The 21,045-nt window shown below is 35.5% G+C and overlaps 3 protein-coding genes across 3 annotated transcripts; 1 reads left to right on the forward strand and 2 right to left on the reverse strand.

Moving 5' to 3' along the window:
- Positions 1–1,866: 1,866 nt before the first annotated feature.
- Positions 1,867–8,272, forward strand: LOC111442314 (acyltransferase-like protein At3g26840, chloroplastic). Its single transcript, XM_023079673.1, has 14 exons — positions 1,867–2,641; positions 2,875–2,926; positions 3,049–3,104; positions 3,399–3,557; positions 3,984–4,088; positions 4,479–4,579; positions 4,696–4,817; positions 5,525–5,633; positions 5,733–5,863; positions 6,106–6,475; positions 6,623–6,736; positions 7,465–7,550; positions 7,649–7,758; positions 7,848–8,272. The coding sequence occupies exons 1-14, from the start codon at positions 2,197–2,199 to the stop codon at positions 8,036–8,038; spliced, it is 2,151 nt and encodes a 716-aa protein (XP_022935441.1). The 5' UTR covers positions 1,867–2,196; the 3' UTR covers positions 8,039–8,272.
- Positions 8,273–10,370: 2,098 nt separating this feature from the next.
- On the reverse strand, positions 10,371–10,868 carry LOC111441721 (protein LATE FLOWERING-like). The gene has a single exon (XM_023078817.1). The coding sequence runs from the start codon at positions 10,866–10,868 to the stop codon at positions 10,371–10,373; it is 498 nt and encodes a 165-aa protein (XP_022934585.1).
- A 2,834-nt stretch (positions 10,869–13,702) lies between these two features.
- On the reverse strand, positions 13,703–18,182 carry LOC111442175. Its single transcript, XM_023079464.1, has 6 exons — positions 17,857–18,182; positions 15,513–17,157; positions 15,168–15,419; positions 14,898–14,978; positions 14,157–14,750; positions 13,703–14,014 (listed from the first exon to the last, which is right to left on the reverse strand). Exons 2-6 carry the CDS (start codon positions 16,704–16,706, stop codon positions 13,961–13,963), a joined length of 2,175 nt encoding a protein of 724 aa, XP_022935232.1. The 5' UTR covers positions 16,707–17,157; positions 17,857–18,182; the 3' UTR covers positions 13,703–13,960.
- Between the last annotated feature and the right edge of the window lie 2,863 nt (positions 18,183–21,045).

Below are 21,045 nucleotides of genomic sequence, written 5' to 3' on the forward strand. Positions count from 1 at the left end.
AAATTAATTTAATCATGCATCCCTAGGTTACCCTTTTAACAAATTTAAAAATTTAAATTATAGTATTTCAAAATATTTATTATAGTAGTGACCAAATTGTACCGAGACATCAACCACGTGATGATTATTAAAATAATTCCTTTTATAATATTTAAATAAAGATGGGAATATTTTAATTTTCAAGATTACAATTAAATTTATATAATATTTGTGAATCGTTGCATGTTTCGTAACATGGCAAATTCCACCATTTATGGAAAAAATATATAATTTCTTTCTGCGATTTATTACCGTTATACCCTTCAACTTTTAACGTTATTACAAAAATAAATTTAAAAGTTGGGGCAAATTGAAATTTAAACTTTTTTTTTTTTTTTAAATACCAGGAGACGCCCAAAAAACAAAAAACACGTTTGATTCGTTTTTCATATTAGTATTGAAGAGTCGAGAGAGAAAGCCTTCACAGACTAAGGTTAGCTATTCATTCCATTGATAACGCGTGCGATGATTGATATAGGGTCAGTGTGTCGGTTTCCATATCATAGAGAGGGTTTTTCTATAGTCGGGAATATACTTGCTTGGTATCCAAATTTACTCGAGAAAGAATTTCTTCAGTGGATGTCAAGTCAGTTCGAAAACCAATCCCCACACGAACATAAACAAAGAGAATGTGTTGTTTTTTAATTTGTATAAAATATGGTGGAAGATAGAGATAAAATTAAAAACTTATCACATGTCTTGCTTCAATTAAATAGAGAAAGAGACGAATCTGATGGAGGAATGATGTTTGATTCTTGCAAATATTGCGAAATTGTGGGGCTTCTGGAGAAATAATGCTTGTAGAGCCCTTTTAATGCAAAATGTCATTGTATAAGTACTAAATTGAAAAAAGTCCATATTTTCCCAACTCTAAAATAGTATTAATTAATATATTTATTTTATATTTAAAAACAATATATAAATTTAACAATATTATATATATATATATATATATATATATATATTGTAAAATATGTAAATAATAAAAAAATATTTAAAATATGAAAGTTAAATATTACAGGTATCTCATCTCAAAATAAGTAATTATAAATGCTATAAAAGACAAATAATTAATTTGAATATAATCGATAAGAATATTGACCTAAAAAAAATTAGCACTATTTTTAATTAATTATTTGTCCTTATTATTATTAAGAGACAAATAATTAATTAAAATTTCACGTCTTGATGTCTGATTGCTATCAAAAATAAATTTCCAATTTTAAAATAATTATTTATTTAGTTATAATTTAAAATTTGTATAAATAATGTTTCGTTCTCCGTTCTGACTGAGGTAGGTAATTTTCAAGTCATATCATCGAGAATTTGTGTCATGTGAGCAGCTAAATCATAACTGTAATTAATAGAGAGGAAACTATGGATCGAGTCATTGTGCAACAAATCACCAACTAGTTTGCTATAAAGAGGTAGATGTTGATTTTGTTGGATGATGAAAGTCCCACGTCCGCTAATTTAGGGAATGATCATGAGTTTATAAACAAAGAATACTCTCTCCATTAGTACGAGACATTTTAGGGAAGCTCAAAGCAAAGTAATGAGAGCTTATGCTCAAACTCGACAATATCATATCAATATAAATATTAAATTTGGTCTTTATTTAGTGGGATATTACCGTTATTTAAGATTAAATTTTTATATAGTTTATTTATTTGATGATAAATAAATTAAAACATCTAAAATTTAAAGCATGTGATTATTAATAAATAAAAATTAAATTAAAATTGAATGGATTAGTTGACAAATTGAGCGCATAAAGGAAGCAATAGAGGTGCGTCACAGAGTAGTAAACTCTCCTATTTTCCAATTCCGGAATTGCCGACCATTCCGTAGCCACCGGCCACCACATAGCCATCCTCATGTCTGAACTCAAGTAGTCCAACGGCCAATTTTCAACAAACACCTACTGCTAACTCCCCACAGTACTCTGTACTTCCACACTCCGCCACCGCTCCGCCGCAGTTGTCGCCATCGCCACTTTCCGGTCACCGTAGATCCTCTTTTAACTTTTACCACGTCTCCCCCACATTTTCTCCATTCAACTTGCTATTTTGATTCTGTTATTCCCACTGTCTTTGACAATTGACGCCTCTCATTCCATTTTTGGGGCGGGAAACTTGCTAAGTTTGTTTCATCTCCATGGCCGCCACCGGAGCTTGTGTTTTCCATGGCGCTGTGTTCTCAGCTCTCCGGCGGGATAGGACGTGGTCCAATGGGAGTTGTAAATCCGGTTCGATGGCGATCCATAATGCTCGGCGATTTGCTGTGTCTACTACTTCCACGGACCAAGTTGTTTCGTCGTCCTCAGAGACTACTGCAACCTCGTCGGTGAGTGATTTGTTTGGTAATGGTCGGTTTGAGAAGACTTACGAACATGCTGCAACGGAGATTGTTGGAGTTGGTGCTGAGAAAGAAAGTCCGTCCAAATCGGGTTGGGAAGATACGGAGGTCCGGCGGAGCTTGAAGGATTATTTCGAACAATCGGTTGAATTGATTGGATCGGACGGTGGACCTCCTCGCTGGTTCTCGCCACTGGAATGCGGTTCTCGGATGGATAATTCTCCCTTGCTTCTGTTCTTGCCTGGTTGGTCTTCTTCTCCTGTTTGGATCGATTGTTACTTCGTTATTCGTATCACATTTTTGTGTCACGCGCCAAATCCTCTGCTCATCTCTTAGAATGACTACTTATTTTCATCGAAAAGAACGCATCGCTGATTTCTTCCTCATTTACTCTGTATAACGCCTCTGTATTTCCGGATTCTTCTGGCATTTTTGCCATTGATTATCGTTTGATCGCTTTATGATTTGAATCTGTAGGTATTGATGGCGTTGGACTTGGACTCATCAAGCATCATGAGAAGCTCGGGAAGTATGCGAAATTATTTACACTTATTGTCTTATTATCTTTCACTTTGATCAAAATTGGATTCAAACAAAGGAAACGTTCAGTAACGACTAACTTTCCGATGATTTTTATTGCCTTCATTCAAGGATTTTCGACGTATGGTGCTTGCATATTCCAGTCAGGGATCGGACGCCATTTACAGGTGATTATCAGCAAGCTTACTTTGTAATGAGGGATTTGAGTCCATGATCATCTAATTAAGCTTACTTTACTAGTTGAACTACAATGCTTCCCACTAAGTGATGGATCTATCAATTAAAAGAAAGAATCATCATCTTGGGCTATGATGATTCAAATTGAGGTGTCTCAACTAAGGTCGATTTAGGTTAAGAAATATGTATTGGTTATACTGAATTGTTTGCTGTCATAATGCGAGATTGAATGGGAAATTCTGCAATATTGGCAGATTATATTGAATTGTTTGCTGTAAATGCAGAATTAGTGAAGTTGGTCGAAAAAACAGTAAAGAATGAGCATCAATATTCACCAAAGAAACCAATATATCTTGCTGGAGAATCCTTGGGAGCATGCCTTGCTCTGTGTGTTGCTGCTCGCAATCCACATATCGACATTGTATTGATTTTGTCTAATCCTGGTAAGCTCAATGGACTATTTACTGAGTCTTTTTGCCTCTATGATTGCATGAAATGAACTTCCTGACCACCCTGACCACCCTTGTAGACTGATGTTGAACTTGAACTGCCCAAACCCACCGCTAATAGATATTGTTCACTTTGGCTCCTAGGTTTTAAAACGTGTATGTTAGGGAGGGGTTCCACGCTCTTATATAAGGAATGTTTCGTTTTCCTCTCCCTAACATATGTAACAAGCCAAAACGGACAATATTTACTAACGGTGGGCTTTGGCCGTTACATTATAGCTAAATTGGGATACTCCTTGGGATACTCCATGACCAAGAATGAACGCAGTTCTCAAAGTGAAATGCACAACATTTTGTAATTTTGTGTAATGTATGTTTCTCTTCTCTACTGAATAGTTCGTTTTTATTGTCCCCTGGCAGCTACTTGTTTCAGCAAGTCACCATTACAACCTGTAATATCTTTGTTGGAATTCATGCCAGAATCATTGCAAGTTAGCCTCCCTTACATACTGAATTTACTGAAAGGTTTTCTTTCCTTGTGATTCACGTTTTATTTTCTGTACTTATTGGTTGAAATACGTACATCATTTCCACTTGGTAAGTTGATAGTATTTTTCAGATTCTCAATTCATAATAGGATGACCATTAGCTGGGTGTTTGGTATGCCTTTAAAAGCATAAACTGCTGCTTTATATTCAAATGGATGGGAAAATTGTACTTTGAAATATAATTCTCGTGAAACTGATTTCAAAAGTTTGGTGTTAAAGAATGAGTTGAAAAGATTTCTAGTTCAAATCTGTAGAATGTAGCTTTTGGACTTCGAGGTGATCGTGTTCTGAAGGATCATGTTTAATTATTGGTATTTCGTGATGATCGTTTACGTTATAAAATAAGTGACGGCAACATATATTTTAGGTGATGCTTCTAGGCTGCCATTGGCTGATGTGGGAGTCATATTGCAGCTAATAGTTGGTGAATTGTCACAGGATCTTGCTGCTCTATCTTCTCACCTCTCTGTAAGATAAGAGCTCTATAGCAACCTGATACAAGATCATTTCTCAACATAATATTTCCATAGAAACTTATGGGATCTTCTTAAAAACGATGCTCACGCTAATGATCGATGTTACAGGTTCTTGCTGATATTTTACCAGTAGAAACACTCAACTGGAAATTTAAAATGCTTAAACATGCTTCAGCTGATTCTAACTCATGCCTCCATGCTGTAAAAGCTCAGACTCTGATACTCTGCAGGTCTATATCTTAAGTCAAAATCCTTTTATTCTAACAATAATTAAGGGAATTTTTCTCTGTATGTTGCTTAGCTTCTATGCAGCCTCCGGTTTCTTAAGGATTGGTTATTTCTTTCCATTCTGTTATCAAGCCATCCTTGCTTCACCAATTTGTTTTAGTAGCTTCAGATAATGAAGTTCAATTCTGGTATCATTTTAGAGTTTAACACTGTGAAATGAAGATAGTTAGCCATAGTATTGATGGAATTTTGGATAAGTAGCCATAGTATTGATGGAATTTTGGATAAGAAATCTCTAAGCCCACCAACCCTCACAATAATCCGTGTTTCTTCGGATATGGTTGACTTTAGTATTAGTATAATCGAGAATCGTTCTTAGCCTCTGAACAATATGCAGTGGAGAGTGTTGAGAATTGTTGGGAGAGGAGTTCCACGTTGGCTAATTAAGGGGTTGATCATGGGTTTATAAGTAAGATTCAGCTTATGCTCAAAGTGGACAATATCATACCATTATGGAGGTTCGTGGTTCCTAACAGAGAGATGATCATTATATATCTTGTAGTCGATGATTCATAGCCTCTGAACAATCTGTAGTGGAAAGATGGTCATTATATATCTTGTAGTCATGTTTTTGGGGAAGCATCCATGCCCCGGATGTTTGCTTGTGCATTGCATTCTTTGTCTAAGATTTATTATTTTGTCTTTACAGTGGCAGAGATCAGTTGCTACCCAGTATCGAGGAAGGTGGAAGACTTCATCAGTTTTTGCCAAAATGTGAGATTCGAAGATTTTCCAACAATGGCCATTTTCTTTTCTTGGTAGGACACCATTTTCCTTGTATAGAACTCAGCTTTAGATTAGTTTTTAATATTTTATGATAATTAAATAACATAATTCTGCTAGTGAATGCATGGCAGGAGGATGGTCTTGATTTGGCTGCTACAATCAGGGGTGCTGGTTTCTATCGCCGTTCACAATACGTGGATTATGTTTCGGATTTCATCCCACCATCGGCTGCTGAAGTCAGAAATATATTTGAGAAGTTTAGGTGATTACACTTCGACACAAACTTCCACAAATATTTTTCTGTCACTTATTTTCTACTCTTTGATAACGATGAGATTGCCAGTCAGTTGCTATAGTTTACTGTCTTACGTGAAGGTATTGTGATATCAAATTTGTTGGTTTTTGAGAATTTTAAGAATAATTTATGATGTTTCAGAATCTATTGCTTAATTTATGAAAATTTTTGGGACCAATCATTATAAACAAGTTTGTTTTTTTTCCTAGTTTTATAACTTTTGCAACTAGTCCCGTGCTGCTTTCAACTCTAGAAGATGGGGCAATTGTGAGGGGACTCGCAGGTATTCCTGAAGAAGGTCCTGTCCTTTTGGTTGGGTATCATATGCTATTGGGACTCGAATTGGCTCCCATGGTAGGCCAGTTCTTCAAAGAAAAGAACATAATCTTACGAGGGATGGCACATCCTATGCTATTTATGAAAATGAAGGAAGGAAGTTTACCTGACTTGGCAACCTATGATTCGTTTAGAATGATGGGGGCAGTTCCTGTCACTGCCAAGAACTTCTACAAACTTTTATCTTCCAAGGCTCACGTCTTATTATATCCCGGAGGCATGCGTGAGGCTCTACATCGAAAGGTAAGTTGACTGACAAATTGAAGGCACTGGTTTTCCCTCTCAAGTCTCATTAATAGTTTTCTTCTGTTTAGTTGACACGAATTTAATTCTCAGAATGAGTCTGTTTAACACAAAACGTATCGTTTATTTGACTCTCTTTCTATACAGGGAGAAGAATATAGGCTATTCTGGCCTGAGGAATCAGAGTTTATTCGGATGGCTGCTCGGTTTGGAGCCAAAATTGTACCTTTTGGTGTTGTGGGAGAAGATGATATTGGTGAAGTACGCTCCTCCTTCCCCATAACTTGCCATTTTCTTTAATCAACCTTCCCTTTCTTTCACTTTTCCCTACCTCGGGTCCAGAGAAGTTGATAACTTCATGTGTTTGGTCATCTATATATTCAAAGGATTTGGCCACTGTAGCTATACTAGCATACTAGCATCATTAGACCTGTAACAGTCTAAGCCTACCGCTAACATATATTGTCCACATTGGCCTGTTATGTATCATCGTCAGCCTCATAGTTTCTAAAACGCGTCTATTAGGGAGAGGTTTCCATGCCCTCATAAGGAATGCCCTTATAAGGAATGCTTAGTTCCCCTCTCCAACCAATGTGGAATCTTATAATTATTGTGAGATTCCACATCGGTTGAGGAGTAGAACAAAGCAATCTTTATGAGGGTGTGGAAACCTCTCCCTAGAAGACGCGTTTTAAAAACCTTGAGAGGAAGCTCGAAAGGGAAAGCCTAAAAATGACAATATCTGCTAGCAGTGAGCTTAGGATGTTACAATGGTATTAGAGACAGACACCGGGCGGTATGCCAGTGAGGACACTGGCTCCCAAGGGGGGTGGATCATAAGATCCCATGTCGACTACAAAGGGGAACAAAGCATTCCAAGGGTGTGAAAACCTCTCTCTAGTGAACAATATCTGCTAGCGGTGGGCTTGAACTCCAAAATGTTTGGCTCTTTCTCAATTATGTTCTCTTTTGATTTCATTTGTCATCAGGTGGTTTTTGATTATGAAGATCAGATGAAAATCCCAGTCTTGAAAAAAAGAATAGAGGAACTAACCAACGAAGCAGTGAGATTGAGGTTCATTTTGTTCTCGTCGTCTTAAACGTTCTCTCTTCGTAAACGCGTTATCACTTTTCGTGCTCGGATATTTTTCTGAACGATCTCTATTTCGACAGGGCTGATGTGCATGGCGAGGTTGCAAACCAAGATGTCCACTTCCCCGGAATTCTCCCTAAACTTCCTGGAAGATTCTACTATTACTTTGGAAAGCCATTCGAAACCGAAGGTACGTTTACGTTTACTACAAGAATTTGTTCTCTTGATGTTGTGCTTGGTTAACTTGTGACAAACACTTCAATTGCTGAACATATAAAGGGCGGAAAGAGGAGCTACGAGACAGAGAAAACGCTCACAAACTGTATCTTCAAGTAAAGGGTGAGGTGGAGAACTGCCTTGCATACTTAACAAGTAAAAGAGAAAACGATCCTTACAGGCAGCTATGGCCTCGTCTAGCTTATCAAGCTAAGCATGGCTTCACGTCTGAGGTTCCTACTTTTAAGTTCTGAGTGTTCCATGCTTGTTGGTGAAAAGCTGACCCTGATGGCCTATTTGGTGCTGTTCTTTTTCAGGTAAGAACTATAGTCCATGTCTGTTGTTATTAGGATTTTTTCATAGTGTTATTTTGTGGATGCAATTTTTATTCATTTCCTAGGAAAAGAAACAAGCCTTTAATGTGGAGACCTTGTATTCATCATCACTCTTGCTTTAACTGCAAAATAATCAGATATCATTGATTCTTAGTTATAGAAGAATTGACACAGGATGAAAGTTCCATGTCCCCTAATTTAGGGAATCATCATAATGGATTTGTAATCAAGGAATACTATATCCATTGGTTCGAGGCCTTTTGGGGAAGCCCAAAACAAAGCCAGGAGAGCTTAGGCTCAAAGTACATTATCATACCATTGACGAGAGTCGTGTTCATCTAACATGGTATCAGAGCCATGTCCTAAACTTAGCCATGTCAATAGAAATCTCAAATGTTGAACAAAGTATTGTGAGCTTCGAAGGCATAGTAAAAAATGATTAAGACTCCAAAAGAAAAGGAGTCTTGTCTTGATTAAGCGGAGGCGTACTTTGTTCGAAGGGAGGTGTTGGATGAAAGTCCCACATTCGACTAATTTAAGTGGACAATATCATACCATTGTGGAGAGTCGTGTTCATCTAACAGTTTGGATGGCTAGAAAACTGATTCTTTTTTACATTGTCTTCATAATAACTCAAAGAGCCGTAGGAAAAATCTTCCTTGGTAGCCATTATTCTCAGGTGATCGATGTGTAGGAGACCGAGAGCCTTTCATTCCCCTCTTTGGTAATGTCTTTGTAACAACCCAAACTCACTGCTCGTAGATATTATCCGCTTTGGCCCATTACGTATCACCGTTAGCCTCACAATTTTAAAACGTGTCTACTAGGAAGAGGTTTTCACATCCTTATAAGAAATGCTTATTTTCCCACTTTAACCAACATGGAATCTAACGGTCCACACCTCCCTTAGAGGCCCAACGTCCTCGCTCGCACCCTACGTTGTCTGGTTATGATACCATTTGTAATAGCTCAAACTCATCGCTAGTAAATATTGTCCGCTTTGACCCGTTACATATTGTCGTCAATCTTATAATTTTAAAATGCTTCTACCAGGGAGAGGTTTCACACTCTTATAAAAATACTTCGTCTTTCTCTCCAACCTACATGAGATCCGGCCTTTTAGTTGCTGAGCAACAAACACAATTATAAGGCCCGCAGCCCTTTTCCCTCTTTTGGTTTCTTCAGATATTTAAATTGATTTGCACTTCTAAAATTGAAGTAAAGTTGATTTAGTTCTATAATTCATTTTGAGATTTTTTTCTCTCTCTAGATCTATAGTTCATCAGGTTTAAATTTATAATGATCCAGTCTCAATCGTAAAATTATTATAAATAATAATTAAATTATGAACAAAAATATGTTTTTAAACTATAAAAATTAAATTATTATATAATTAAAGAAGCAACACTTAATTTTGAAGGAGAGTACCTAAATTAAATTATTATGAACTGAACTAAATCATTAATTTCATGAAAGTTTAAGAATTAAAATCGATTTTTAACCTAAAATATGAAGATTTCTTCTTAATATTGAAAACTGGATGAACAAATGTCTTAACTCTTAAGGTATGCTCGTGTTAACCTTAGAACTCGTATCAACTAAATATCTTTTCATTTAAACGTAACGAATACGGTTACCTTTTTACAAACAAAAGCCAATTTGGTCCCAAAATGAGAATCGTAAATCCACGGTCCAAGTGTAAATGAACTATTCCCATTTTGGGATGAAAATATTACATTATTTTGAATATTATGACGTAAAATATTTTAGAGACTTTACGTTTTAACCCATTGAGATAGAGCTAGACCTTGGTTCATACGAGCTTTTGTGTTTAAAACAAATGTCATTGCGTCAGTTTTCAGAAAGACCTACTAACACGAACGCTTGTTTGAACCAAATAAAATTGAACTAAAAAAAATAAAATCACTCATAGAATAGAAAGTTGGAAATATGAAATAAATACATAAATATATTTAAAAGAAAATGAGAAAACCATTAAAAAATATAACGAAATTAAAAAAAAATGGAAAAGTGAAAATATAGCATTCGATTCCATAGAGAGATCTTCTAATTGTCCTAACAGTTTCTCAACTTCAACCACTAAACAAAAACCGCCACGTGTCTTTAATATTCACATCTCTCCCACTAAACCAAAAAAAGGAAACGGACTCCGGTCCGCCGCCGTGGAATTCCAGAACCACCAAAACAAAAACAAACAGCCGCCGGAGAATCGTACGAGAGTACCGGAGATTTATAAGCGAAGAGTGAGATCGATGGTTACATGTTCAACGGCGGTATCGGCGTTCGGAGAGAGAGCATCCGGCGAGGCGGAGGCGGAGGCGGAGGCAGTGGTGGTGGTGTTAGCACTGTAGTGATTCTGATTAAACCAATGCTGGCCGAGAAAATCAGCCGGAGCCGGAGTCGGAGTCGGAGTCGGAGATGGAGCAACCGTGTAAGGCTGCGGAAGATGGTGGTGAGTCGTCGTCGTCGTCGGCGGCGGCGGCGGCGGAAGCGAACCGAGATGAAGAATTTCAGAGGCGAAAGCCTTACGAGAGGCGGCTCTTTCTCTCTTGTGAGCGTTTTGGTGGCCGCCTAGGGCTTGAGAAGTGTAAAATTTGCGAGGGCAGTAAAGGCATGGAAAAATGCGAGAGGAAGAGTATTGAGACTGGAACTTTCTGGAAGCTTTTGGTGCAGAATTTGAAGCGGTTGTTGTTTGGGTAAGGAAGTCGTAAATGGCTGGGTCCGCCATTGATGAGAGCTTTCAAAAACCAGAGAAAATGAGCTAACCACAACGATGGATAAACTGGGGATATATATATATATATATATATATATATATTTATATAAGAGAGCAAAACTGATTAGAGGAATGATATTACCAATGATTTGTTTATCTAGGTTGGACAATATTGCCCTCATAGATGTCTCCAATTGTTGGAGCAAAAGAGAGAATATCTCAATCGGGAGAGAGAATCGAGAAATATCATATTACCCAATATATCTGCCGAGCCAAGACGTGGTATATGTTAACCCCACAATGCATCTTGTCTGCTTTAACCCGTTACGTATCACTGTTAGCATACTATATCGTTTGGTGTCTGGCTATGATACCATTTGTAACCGTTCAAATCCTTAGCGCCCCTTGAAATCAACGTCCTCACTGGCACACCACATCGTCCGGTGCCCGACTACGATACCATTTGTAACAGCCCAAACCCTTAGCACCCTCCTTGGAAATCAACGTCCTCGTTAGCACACCACACCGTCTGGTGCTTGGCTCTGATACCATATGTAACATCTCACAATCCACCCCTTGAAGATCAAAGTCCACCGTCTGGGGTTTGACTCTGATATCATTTGTATCAACATCTCACAATCCACCCCCTTGGAAATCAACGTCCTCATAATGGTACCACTTTTACCCGTTATGTATCACCGATAGTCTCACGATTTTAAAACACGTCTACTAAGTAGAGGTTTCTGTTAGAAATCACGACTCTCGATAATAGTATGATATTGTCCACTTTGAGCATAAACTCCTGTGACTTTGTTTTGAGCTTCCCGAAAAATCTCATACCAATGGAAATGAATTCTTTACCTATAAACACATGATCATTCCCTAACTTAGTCAACAACAGTTTTCACACTCTTATAAGTAATGTTGATAGACTATATACTAGCCGAAAACTTAACCAAAGTCCACGGTTGGAAGGTTTAAATGAACCAAATACATAAATGGTCAAATAATATGTTGTAGAAATTGGAATTGAAATTAATATTTAAATTAGATTGGGTAAAAAAAAGTATATATAAATAAATAAGATTAAAAGTAATGGAGTAAATAGATTAAATTATAAATTGAAAACAAGAAGATGGGTAAAAGCAGTAGTAGTTTAAAGATGAAGGGCAAAAAGGGAAATAAGAAAGAATAGTTTGTTGAGGATTTGGATAAAAGGACAGGAAGTGGTAGCACTATCCAATCCAGTGCAGACAGAGCTATGTCCGACATCTACACACCAATAATAATAATAATAATAATAAATATTAACAAAATTTCTCAGTTTTATTTATTCGTTTCGAATCTCTAATAAATTTTCAAATGTTAAATTACAATTTTATCCATTGAATTCTTAAAAAAAAAAAAAAACGAATTTAATATTTGATTATTTTTTTAATTTGTTAAAATTTATGGTTTAATTAGTAAAAAAATTTCGGTAAAATCTGAAGATTAGGATTGTAATATGAAATATAAAAATATAAAAATAAAAAATGGAATTAGGGGTTAAATTGGAAAATCACTGTACAGCTGTAGTTTTGTGGAATGTACAGCGCAGCAGTTTCCAGTTGCGGTCACTGCGCTGTGCGACGGCACTGTAATTGGTTGGTTAAAAGCGCTTTTGCTTTGCATTTTAAATTTTATTCTTTAAAATAAATAAATAAAATGAACCTTTCTGTTACTGCAAATGCCAAATCCCAGTTTCTGTTTGTTTGTCGTAAGCGATCAAGGAATTTATAGTGAAACGTCATGTCGACTTGACCTTTAAATTATAACCAAATTTCAACTCAATTCAATACGTAATCTCTCTATATTATTATTATTACTATTTTTATTTTTAACTTTAAATTGTTCCAAAAAATTAATGGTGGGCCTTCTGATAGTACCCATTGGGCTCGGCCCATCTCCATAAGTTGGATTCGGTCCAGACTAATCTCTAAATGGGCCGCTTTGTTTGAAAGTATTTTCGGCCCAAATTGTCCCAAGAAATAGAACCCAACCATGGTTAATTGGAACCACAGGTTCTATTGAGAGTTTCCACATACAACACCTTAGGTTTAAATGATTTTTGAATTTTTTTTAGTGCATTTCCTTTATTTTAAATAATAGGTTACTAGATTTATATAATCGAAAATCACTCTGAAAACACCGAGAAAATATTTCAATGATTACTGAAGTCCCACGTTGACTAATTAAGAAGAAGATCATGAATACATCTGTAAGAGACATTTTCTCTATTTCCTCTGGACAGACCAAAAGAAAAGTAATGAAAACTTACATTCAAAATGGACAATATCAAATCAATATATAGGGTCGTTTCTATCTTTAGTATCAAACTAACTTAGGCTTTCTCGAGAGAACCAATAGGCCCACGTAGGTGGGTTCAAGACAATATCAAACCAAGATATGAGGTTGTTATTCCTATCTTTGGTACCAGACTGACTTAGGCTTTCTCGAGAGCCCCAATAGGCCCACGTAGTGTGTTCAAGACAATATCAAACCAATATATAAGGTTGTTATTTGGGCTCTCGCGAGAGCACCAACAGGCACACGTAGGTGGATTCTCTCTTATTTTCGAGCTTTTCAACAAACAAAATCAAAAGACAACATTCTGGAACTTCAAAAGCCTCTTTCTTTCGTGCTCGAGAGAGAACCCAAAGATATACCCATACTTTTATCTTAACTTAATCACGTCAATAGAATCCTCTACTTCATTATTCGAGGGATTGGTGGAGTTGCACACTAATAAATAAAGAACACTATCTTCATCGATATGTATTTTTACTGTCATGCACATTTGTTCATTGATAAATTTACATTCATAACTTAAGAGATTTTCATTAATTTTGTTTTCCAGTTGAAGTTGTCTGGTTGGAACAATGGCAGAGCAAGGGAGAGGTAAGAACCTTGTTCAACATGGAGGAGATAAAATACAGAGGATGATGGGAAGTGGGTTAAGCCATTTTTGAAATGGAAATGTCAGAAAACACAGTAAATATGTACACTAAGGGGTATGTTAGAGAAGAACAAACCTTGCCTTGGCTGGAGCTTGGGAGAAGAACATGTCAGCTGATGCTGAAGTATCTGGGATCATCTGGAAAATGGTACTCCACCTTCAACTGTCATCACAAATTAGAGCAAAAAGAATGAACAAACAGCATATGTATGCAGCTTCAAGCTGAATCCGCGCGCGCGTGTGTGTGTGTCGAGATGCAAAACGACGTAGATAAATGGAGGAGGCTACTGGTTAACCATTATTACCTTGCCCTCATCGGAATCTGAATGGCGTTGAGGGAAGACGACCCGCATGTCGTTGTATAGATAGAATTTTCTTTCACCATCTGTATCCAGGTTAGGCTTGTTTTGCTCGGAGACTGGCTCGGATTTGGATTTCCGAGATGATCTAGAAGATTTTTTTGGTAATGGACAAAGGAAACGGAGGTGAAGAGCGTAGCGGAGAGCGCCAGCAGGATTCTCATTGACCTTCAGTTTCTTGTCATTTTCACAGCAATTATCAACCCAGCAGCCATCCTTCTGATCAGGCCCCCTCTGGTACTGATTCTCAACACCTAGAGAAGTAGCATCTGTCTTTTGGTTATCGAAAAACCGCTCTGACCCGTCCCCGTTATCAGAGCCTTCTCTTCGTCTGTTTCCATTTTTCGCACTGTCCCTTTCGTGTCCAGTAATAATTCCATTGGTTTCTGTAATGTTCTTGCTAGCCACATCGGTATCACCTTTTTGGGAAGCTAATATCGAATTATCCGCCATTTTATTGTCGTGGTCGACCTTCCCTTCTTTCGACTGCATAGAAGCTGAATTGGAGGAAGCTAGAGTTCCCTTCTGGCGCAAGAAGGTCTAGTTTTCAGAACACAGAAAACACGAACAAAATTAGACAGTCGTACAAAAAGAAAAAACATCAAAAACATCAGTTCGATATCGAACACTACAGAGCGGTGATGATAAATGAAAACGAAAAGCAGCATTGAGGTTAATATTCACCACCTTAGTGCCAGCAGGCATGTCGCTCAAATCGTAATTGCAGAGAAACGTGTGCAATGGAGTCTTCTCAGGATTGCTGAGAACCTGTGAAAAAGAAACTAAATCATACAGATCGTTCTTTACTCGCATATGCTCATTTAATTGCAGCCAAGTTACGTATCGAATGCATAATGTGCACAACTTTGCATTACACTTTAGATATTACATCAATCAAGCACTAAGGAAACGTGCAATTTGATTCGTATCTCGACAGAAAAGGACCAACCAACTTACCAGTTGAACACGCCCTTTCATAGGAACCCGAAGACGGCTCTTCACCGTTTGCAACTCATCGTTGCTCGGAACCTGTTTGGATTTCTTATCTCTATATTTGTTTAGTAAGGAACTTTTAGCAAGATCAATGGATGCATAATATAGTAAGAAGCGATCTCCATCCACACTTGCTACTGAAAATGGCAGCTTCTGGGAATGTGGTGAGAAGTTCCCTCCAGTAATGCTTAGAACAGCCAGAAAACCATCAATTTGCTGTGTATATAATGCATGAGTAACAAGTAATCAAGTCAAGAACAAAATCTTATACATCAATTCAGAACTGGAATTATGCAGCAGAATACTAACCTGACACGGTTTGCCAGATAAGAATCGACCGGATAATAATGACTCCTCGAATGAACCAACCAACGATCTCCTTACAGAAAGTCCACTCAAACTTCTAACAAAGCGCATGCTCCGGGAAGTAGGGACCGAATCCTGAGACATAATCCAACGAGCACTCTTGGAACATTCCAAGGAGGATGGTCGAAACTCTTTCGCCAAAATAACATCTTCAAACGATTTCATTTCCTCTTCATAAGATTTTTCGATATCGCCAAGAAGTGAATGATAACCGACATTCTCTTTCTTGATGTTTCTGCATCGTCCTGCATTTTTCATTCTCTCTGAAATCTTTGGACCAAGAGGTGACAGAGAAAGAGGTCCCATAGACACCATCTCAGGAGATAGACTTCCAGAATCGTCGTGGGTTCTTATGCAACTCAACTTACTGAGTTCATCGTGACCTGGACAAGATAAAATGTTGTCCCGAGCAAGAGAGTTCTTATTTTCTACACTTAAAACGACTGATTTCACAACACCACTGTCATACAGCAATTTTTTCTGTTCTAATAAGCCTGCTAGAGATCGGGTTTGCAAGGTAAAATCATTTTTGCTTCCAACATGAGCTTTCTTGAAATCATGGACAGCAGCAGCAGTTCTTGAGTTTTCAGATATCGAGGAATCGGTTTTTCTGCTATCAATGTCCAACGGGTCACCCTTAAACTGGTCTGGAAAAAGCATGCTGCTCAGTGGAGATAACAGCCGCTTTCTGACTGCTGAACCACTTGATTCATGTTCATTGATCCTAATCTCGGCTACCTTTTCATCCTTTCTAGAACTAGTTTCCCCCGACACGAATCCCACTATCCTAGCAACAGGCTTATGGCTCTCTCGTCCACATTTAGAGTTAAGCCAGCAACCATCATCCATAGACCCAATTTTCGGTCCATGATAATTGGAAGCGTTTTCAAATCCCCCACCAACCGTAGCCAAGTTCCCACGAAAATTTGGAAGCTCCATGTAGAAGTTTCTCTCGGAATCCCCGGAGGAAGAGTACGGTGTACTCTCATCACACCTGCTCGAGCCTCCATTACAGCTTCCAGCCAAATTGCAGGAACTCACATCGTTAAAACATGGAGGACTCTGCAGAAACATGCTCAATGAGCCTGCTGGTACCTCCTCAGTTTTCGCACTGATGGGGACTTGTGGCAACCCCATGGTCGATCTTTCCAGAAACTAACTCGTATATTTCAAATAGGACTTCACTCAGGTTCCTTCTCTTTTTTCAATTACATATATAATTTTTCTTTCCTTCCGAGTGCATGTTGAGGGAGCCTTACTCTACCGAGGTTTCTAATGGACGATCATCTACCTTAAAGCACTACAGTTTTAAATTCTTAACTACTGATGCTTATTTGTACCCTGATGAAAGAAGAACAACCAAACAATTACAATTCCGAGATCTAAATATAAGCCAATGCTATGTATCTTCCAAATGTATCCATGATCTAGCCATACCCTCATCCATGCTCATGGAGTTTGTCATAAACAAAATCAAGCAGATGTGGGATATCCAAAGTTCATAATGAGCAAAGTTCTTCCGACCTCCATTCAAATCGACATCCAAAGACATACAATTCGTCATTGCCAACGGAACGAGTAAGCACCCCTGAAAATGATATGAACAATGATTAGTCCCTTTGTCAAAATCTAACACATTCACTTTAACCTTGCATCTCTATAGCAGCACAAATTTTTTTCTGTGTAATTAATGGTTATAACTGATAAGATGATCGTCGCGTTCTTCGATACTCATCAAGATATGATCTACTGGAAGAATGTGGGACAAAATGCAGAATTCACCATATATGAACACAATGGAAGAACTAGAGACGGTACAGCAAAAAGAAACAAATTCACAACCCCTCCATTACACCAAAACAAAGCATTTCTTGAGTAAAGATCTACACGAGATTGTCCATTTCATAAATAAACACCAACTCAAAAAGCAGAATCGAACAACCAAAACGTCTAACAGGAAGATGATTCGAAAAAGGAGCAGTTACTTGTACGATATCCATAATCCATTCAACGCAATAACATTATTTCTCTGTTCCTCTTCTTAAAACTATTCCATCCTTCAGTGATTAAGAAGAAACACAGCCAGAAAAAGGGAACCACGAAGGAAATTTCCATCAAAACTCAAAAGTCTAAAACCACAGCTCCTCAGCAGCACACATAAATGACCAAACAAAAACTAAAAACAAAGTTATCAGAAGCTCGATCACCCAAAATCATGAACAGAAACAAAAACTTAACGTTTCAGTAAGAGAAAATCGAAACAAAACATCTCGAGTAAAAGACGCACCAATTAGCTGTCGGGTGAAAGAATCCAGGAGAAAAATCATCTCCGAACCAAAAATCAACACCTCCAGATCGAGAATCCCGATTATTCACCGATTAAACAGAAGAACAGCAAGAAATGGGAGAGAAAATGGAGGAGGGAAAGGGAAAAGGGGGTGTTCAACTGGAAATGGTGATGGAAGAGGAGAAGACGGAAGAAGTGATAATGGGTATTAGGCGAAAGGGAAAATGAGTTCAATTTTGTTCTCTCTCCCATGTTTATAATCCCAAAACACGCCATCGTCATCTCATCACCATCATCGCCCCATCCCAACTTTGCCACCGCCATTTCTTAGGCTCTAATATTCTTACAAATCCCATTTCTTTTATCTCTCTACTTTTATTTTAAATTAAAATACTTTTTTTTATTTGCCTATATTTTCGTATAAATGTTCAAATTTATTTCTTTTTTTAATTTTTTTTATCAATATTAATTAAATAATAATTATTGATATGTAGTTTCAAATGAGGTAGTTCGTCCAACACGATAGATAGTGCTCAACCCGAACTTCAATTAATATTAAATTCGATACAATATTGAGACAAGCTAAAGTAATATAACGTACCTTTTTAAATGAATGACTTCCATCATTTATAAGGGAGCAAGTTTTCGAAACTTATGTGTTGTGTTTCTAGTCATCGGGTAAATTCTCCGCTAATATTGTCTTTATATTTAGGTCACCGTACTAAACGAGCTTATGTTCCATGTGTCTAACTAAAATTTGTTCATTTTCACCTCGTGGGATCATGAATTAGGCTCAAATATAGGCACTTTCAAAAAAAAAAAACTTTATAAAAATATGAAGATTAATTTTTTTGAATTTTTAAAATGATAAATTATTTACTTATTTATATTTTATTTTTATTAAAAAATAAAAAAAACAACTTTGACTTCATTATTTAATTTAAATTTTTATACTAACTTTCCTAATTAATAATTAATTACGTGTAAGATAAATTATAAATTGTGATTTTTTTATAATAAAAATAAAATTCATTTTGAGTGTTTTTGGAGATTTTCAAAGGCTTATAATTGATTTGGGTCAATTTGACGGATGAGACCATTTATTTGTTTCAGTGGGGTGGGTAACTCTATTTCACATGGTCCTTTTACTTTTTTACCCTTTCAATAATAATACATTAAATCACAAAAAAAAAAAAAAATTGTAGCTTTTCATTTTTTTTAAAATATTTTTATTTTAATTTATCGTCACATTAATTTTCTTCTAAATTTATTACCATTTTTATATCTCAAGAATAATTTAAAAAGTGAAAGATAATATTATTTTAAAAATAATAACATATTAATTTTTATGTCCAAATAATATAAACAAATAATAAGGTAATAGGACTTTCTTTTCAGCTCCTATTAAGTAAAATATAAAATAATATATTAAAAATTTATTAGACACAAAATTTAAAAAAATTATAAATTTATTATATATTTTAAAAATAGACTTTTTTTTTTTTTAATAAATTTGTAATTTCGCCGTTTTTAATATAAATATTTTATATATTTTTTTTAATAAAAAAAATTATTTTTAATCTTATTCAAACCCGTAAATAGAATTAATTTGAAGGAGCAGAGCATTTAGGTGGATGGTCGTCATAATAAATGAACAAATAGCCCAAAAGATTGACACATTCCATTGATGTCTTTTTCTTTTTTCTTTTTTATTTTCTAAATTATTATTTGTTTATAACAGCTAAATTGATTAAGACATTTGTATATTAATTATCTTATATAAAATAATTTAATTAATAAATAAATTGGTTTCACTTTTGAATATATTATGACTGGCATCTAAAAAAACCGATGAATGATATTTATTTATATTTTTTATTAGTCCTAAAATATCATATCGAACCCTTTAATTTCGAATTATTTCATAGTATATATAACAGAATAATTATATAAATTAGACCAAATTATAAATTCAATTTTTCAATGTTTTCAATGTTTCAATGTCTAATAAATTTAATATTTTTTAAATTAACCTGTCTACTCGACATAAATATTGAATTTCATGTCTAATAATTTCATGAATTAAAAAAAATGTTAATTACAACATTAGTAGTGTGTATTCAATCATTTGGCTTTTCAAAATTTAAATGTTCGTAAACCTTCAACAGAAAATTGAAAATAAATTTATATTCACTGAATCGATTAAAATATTTTAAAATTTTAGAATTTGTCAGCACCAATCCATCAATCATCAAACATAAACTTCAAAATTTAGCGACTAAATTTGTAATCAACGATTTAAAAAAAATACTGGGACACAAAATTAAGAATTCTAAGTATCTTAGATTTATTAAACTCAAAAGCGAAAAAGAAAATAAAAAATTTAACTATATGTTGCAATTTTTTTAAAAAAAAGAATTCAATAGCATATATCTCAAGGTTTAGGGATAATTCAACGTATTAATTAAAAGAAGAAAAAAAAAAGGAATATTTTAATTATTTTCTGACCATAAAATGAAAGAGGGAAAATAAACAAAAGAATTAAAACTACTTTTGAAGTTGAAACCACTTACAAAAGAAGCACCTTGTTTCTCTTCGTATTTGTTTAAGCCTTTTTCTTTTGCTTTATCCTTTTTATAAATTAGTTAAAAGGCCAATTGTGTCTTTTCCATCATTTGGTATATGTTTTAGTACATGTCCGCATCTCGAGTTTAATATTTTAGTCTCAATATAATTTCAATAAAAATTTTAATTTATTGTTAAAACTTTTAAAAAGAAAAAAAAAAGTGTCTATTAGCATTTTTTTTAAATACATTTTAGAAATATATTTCTATTGTGTTTTGGAAATTATTAAATTTAAATATTATTCTTGTCTTTATATAACTTGAGCGCATTAATACACATACTAAAATTAATTTGATAAAAATGGAATAAAAGGATAATATATATATATTTTTTTTTTTGTTTGAATTTTTTTTTATAAAGTTCAATAAATATAAAACTTTTAACCTTTTATAGTTAAAATAAATAAATATTTTACTGACAAAGTGGTAAAACAATGTCACCCAGTTGTCATATTAGGCACAGTTCTTTTGTGTGTCTTTTGATGCAAATGCCTCCCTCATGCCTCTACCTCCTCGTCATGGACTTTTTATTTTTCACAGCCTATGACCCATCTCCTTCCTCCCA

This window comes from Cucurbita moschata, unplaced genomic scaffold, assembly GCF_002738365.1.
Source record: "Cucurbita moschata cultivar Rifu unplaced genomic scaffold, Cmos_1.0 Cmo_Scf00004, whole genome shotgun sequence".
NCBI classification, from domain to species: Eukaryota; Viridiplantae; Streptophyta; class Magnoliopsida; order Cucurbitales; family Cucurbitaceae; genus Cucurbita; species Cucurbita moschata.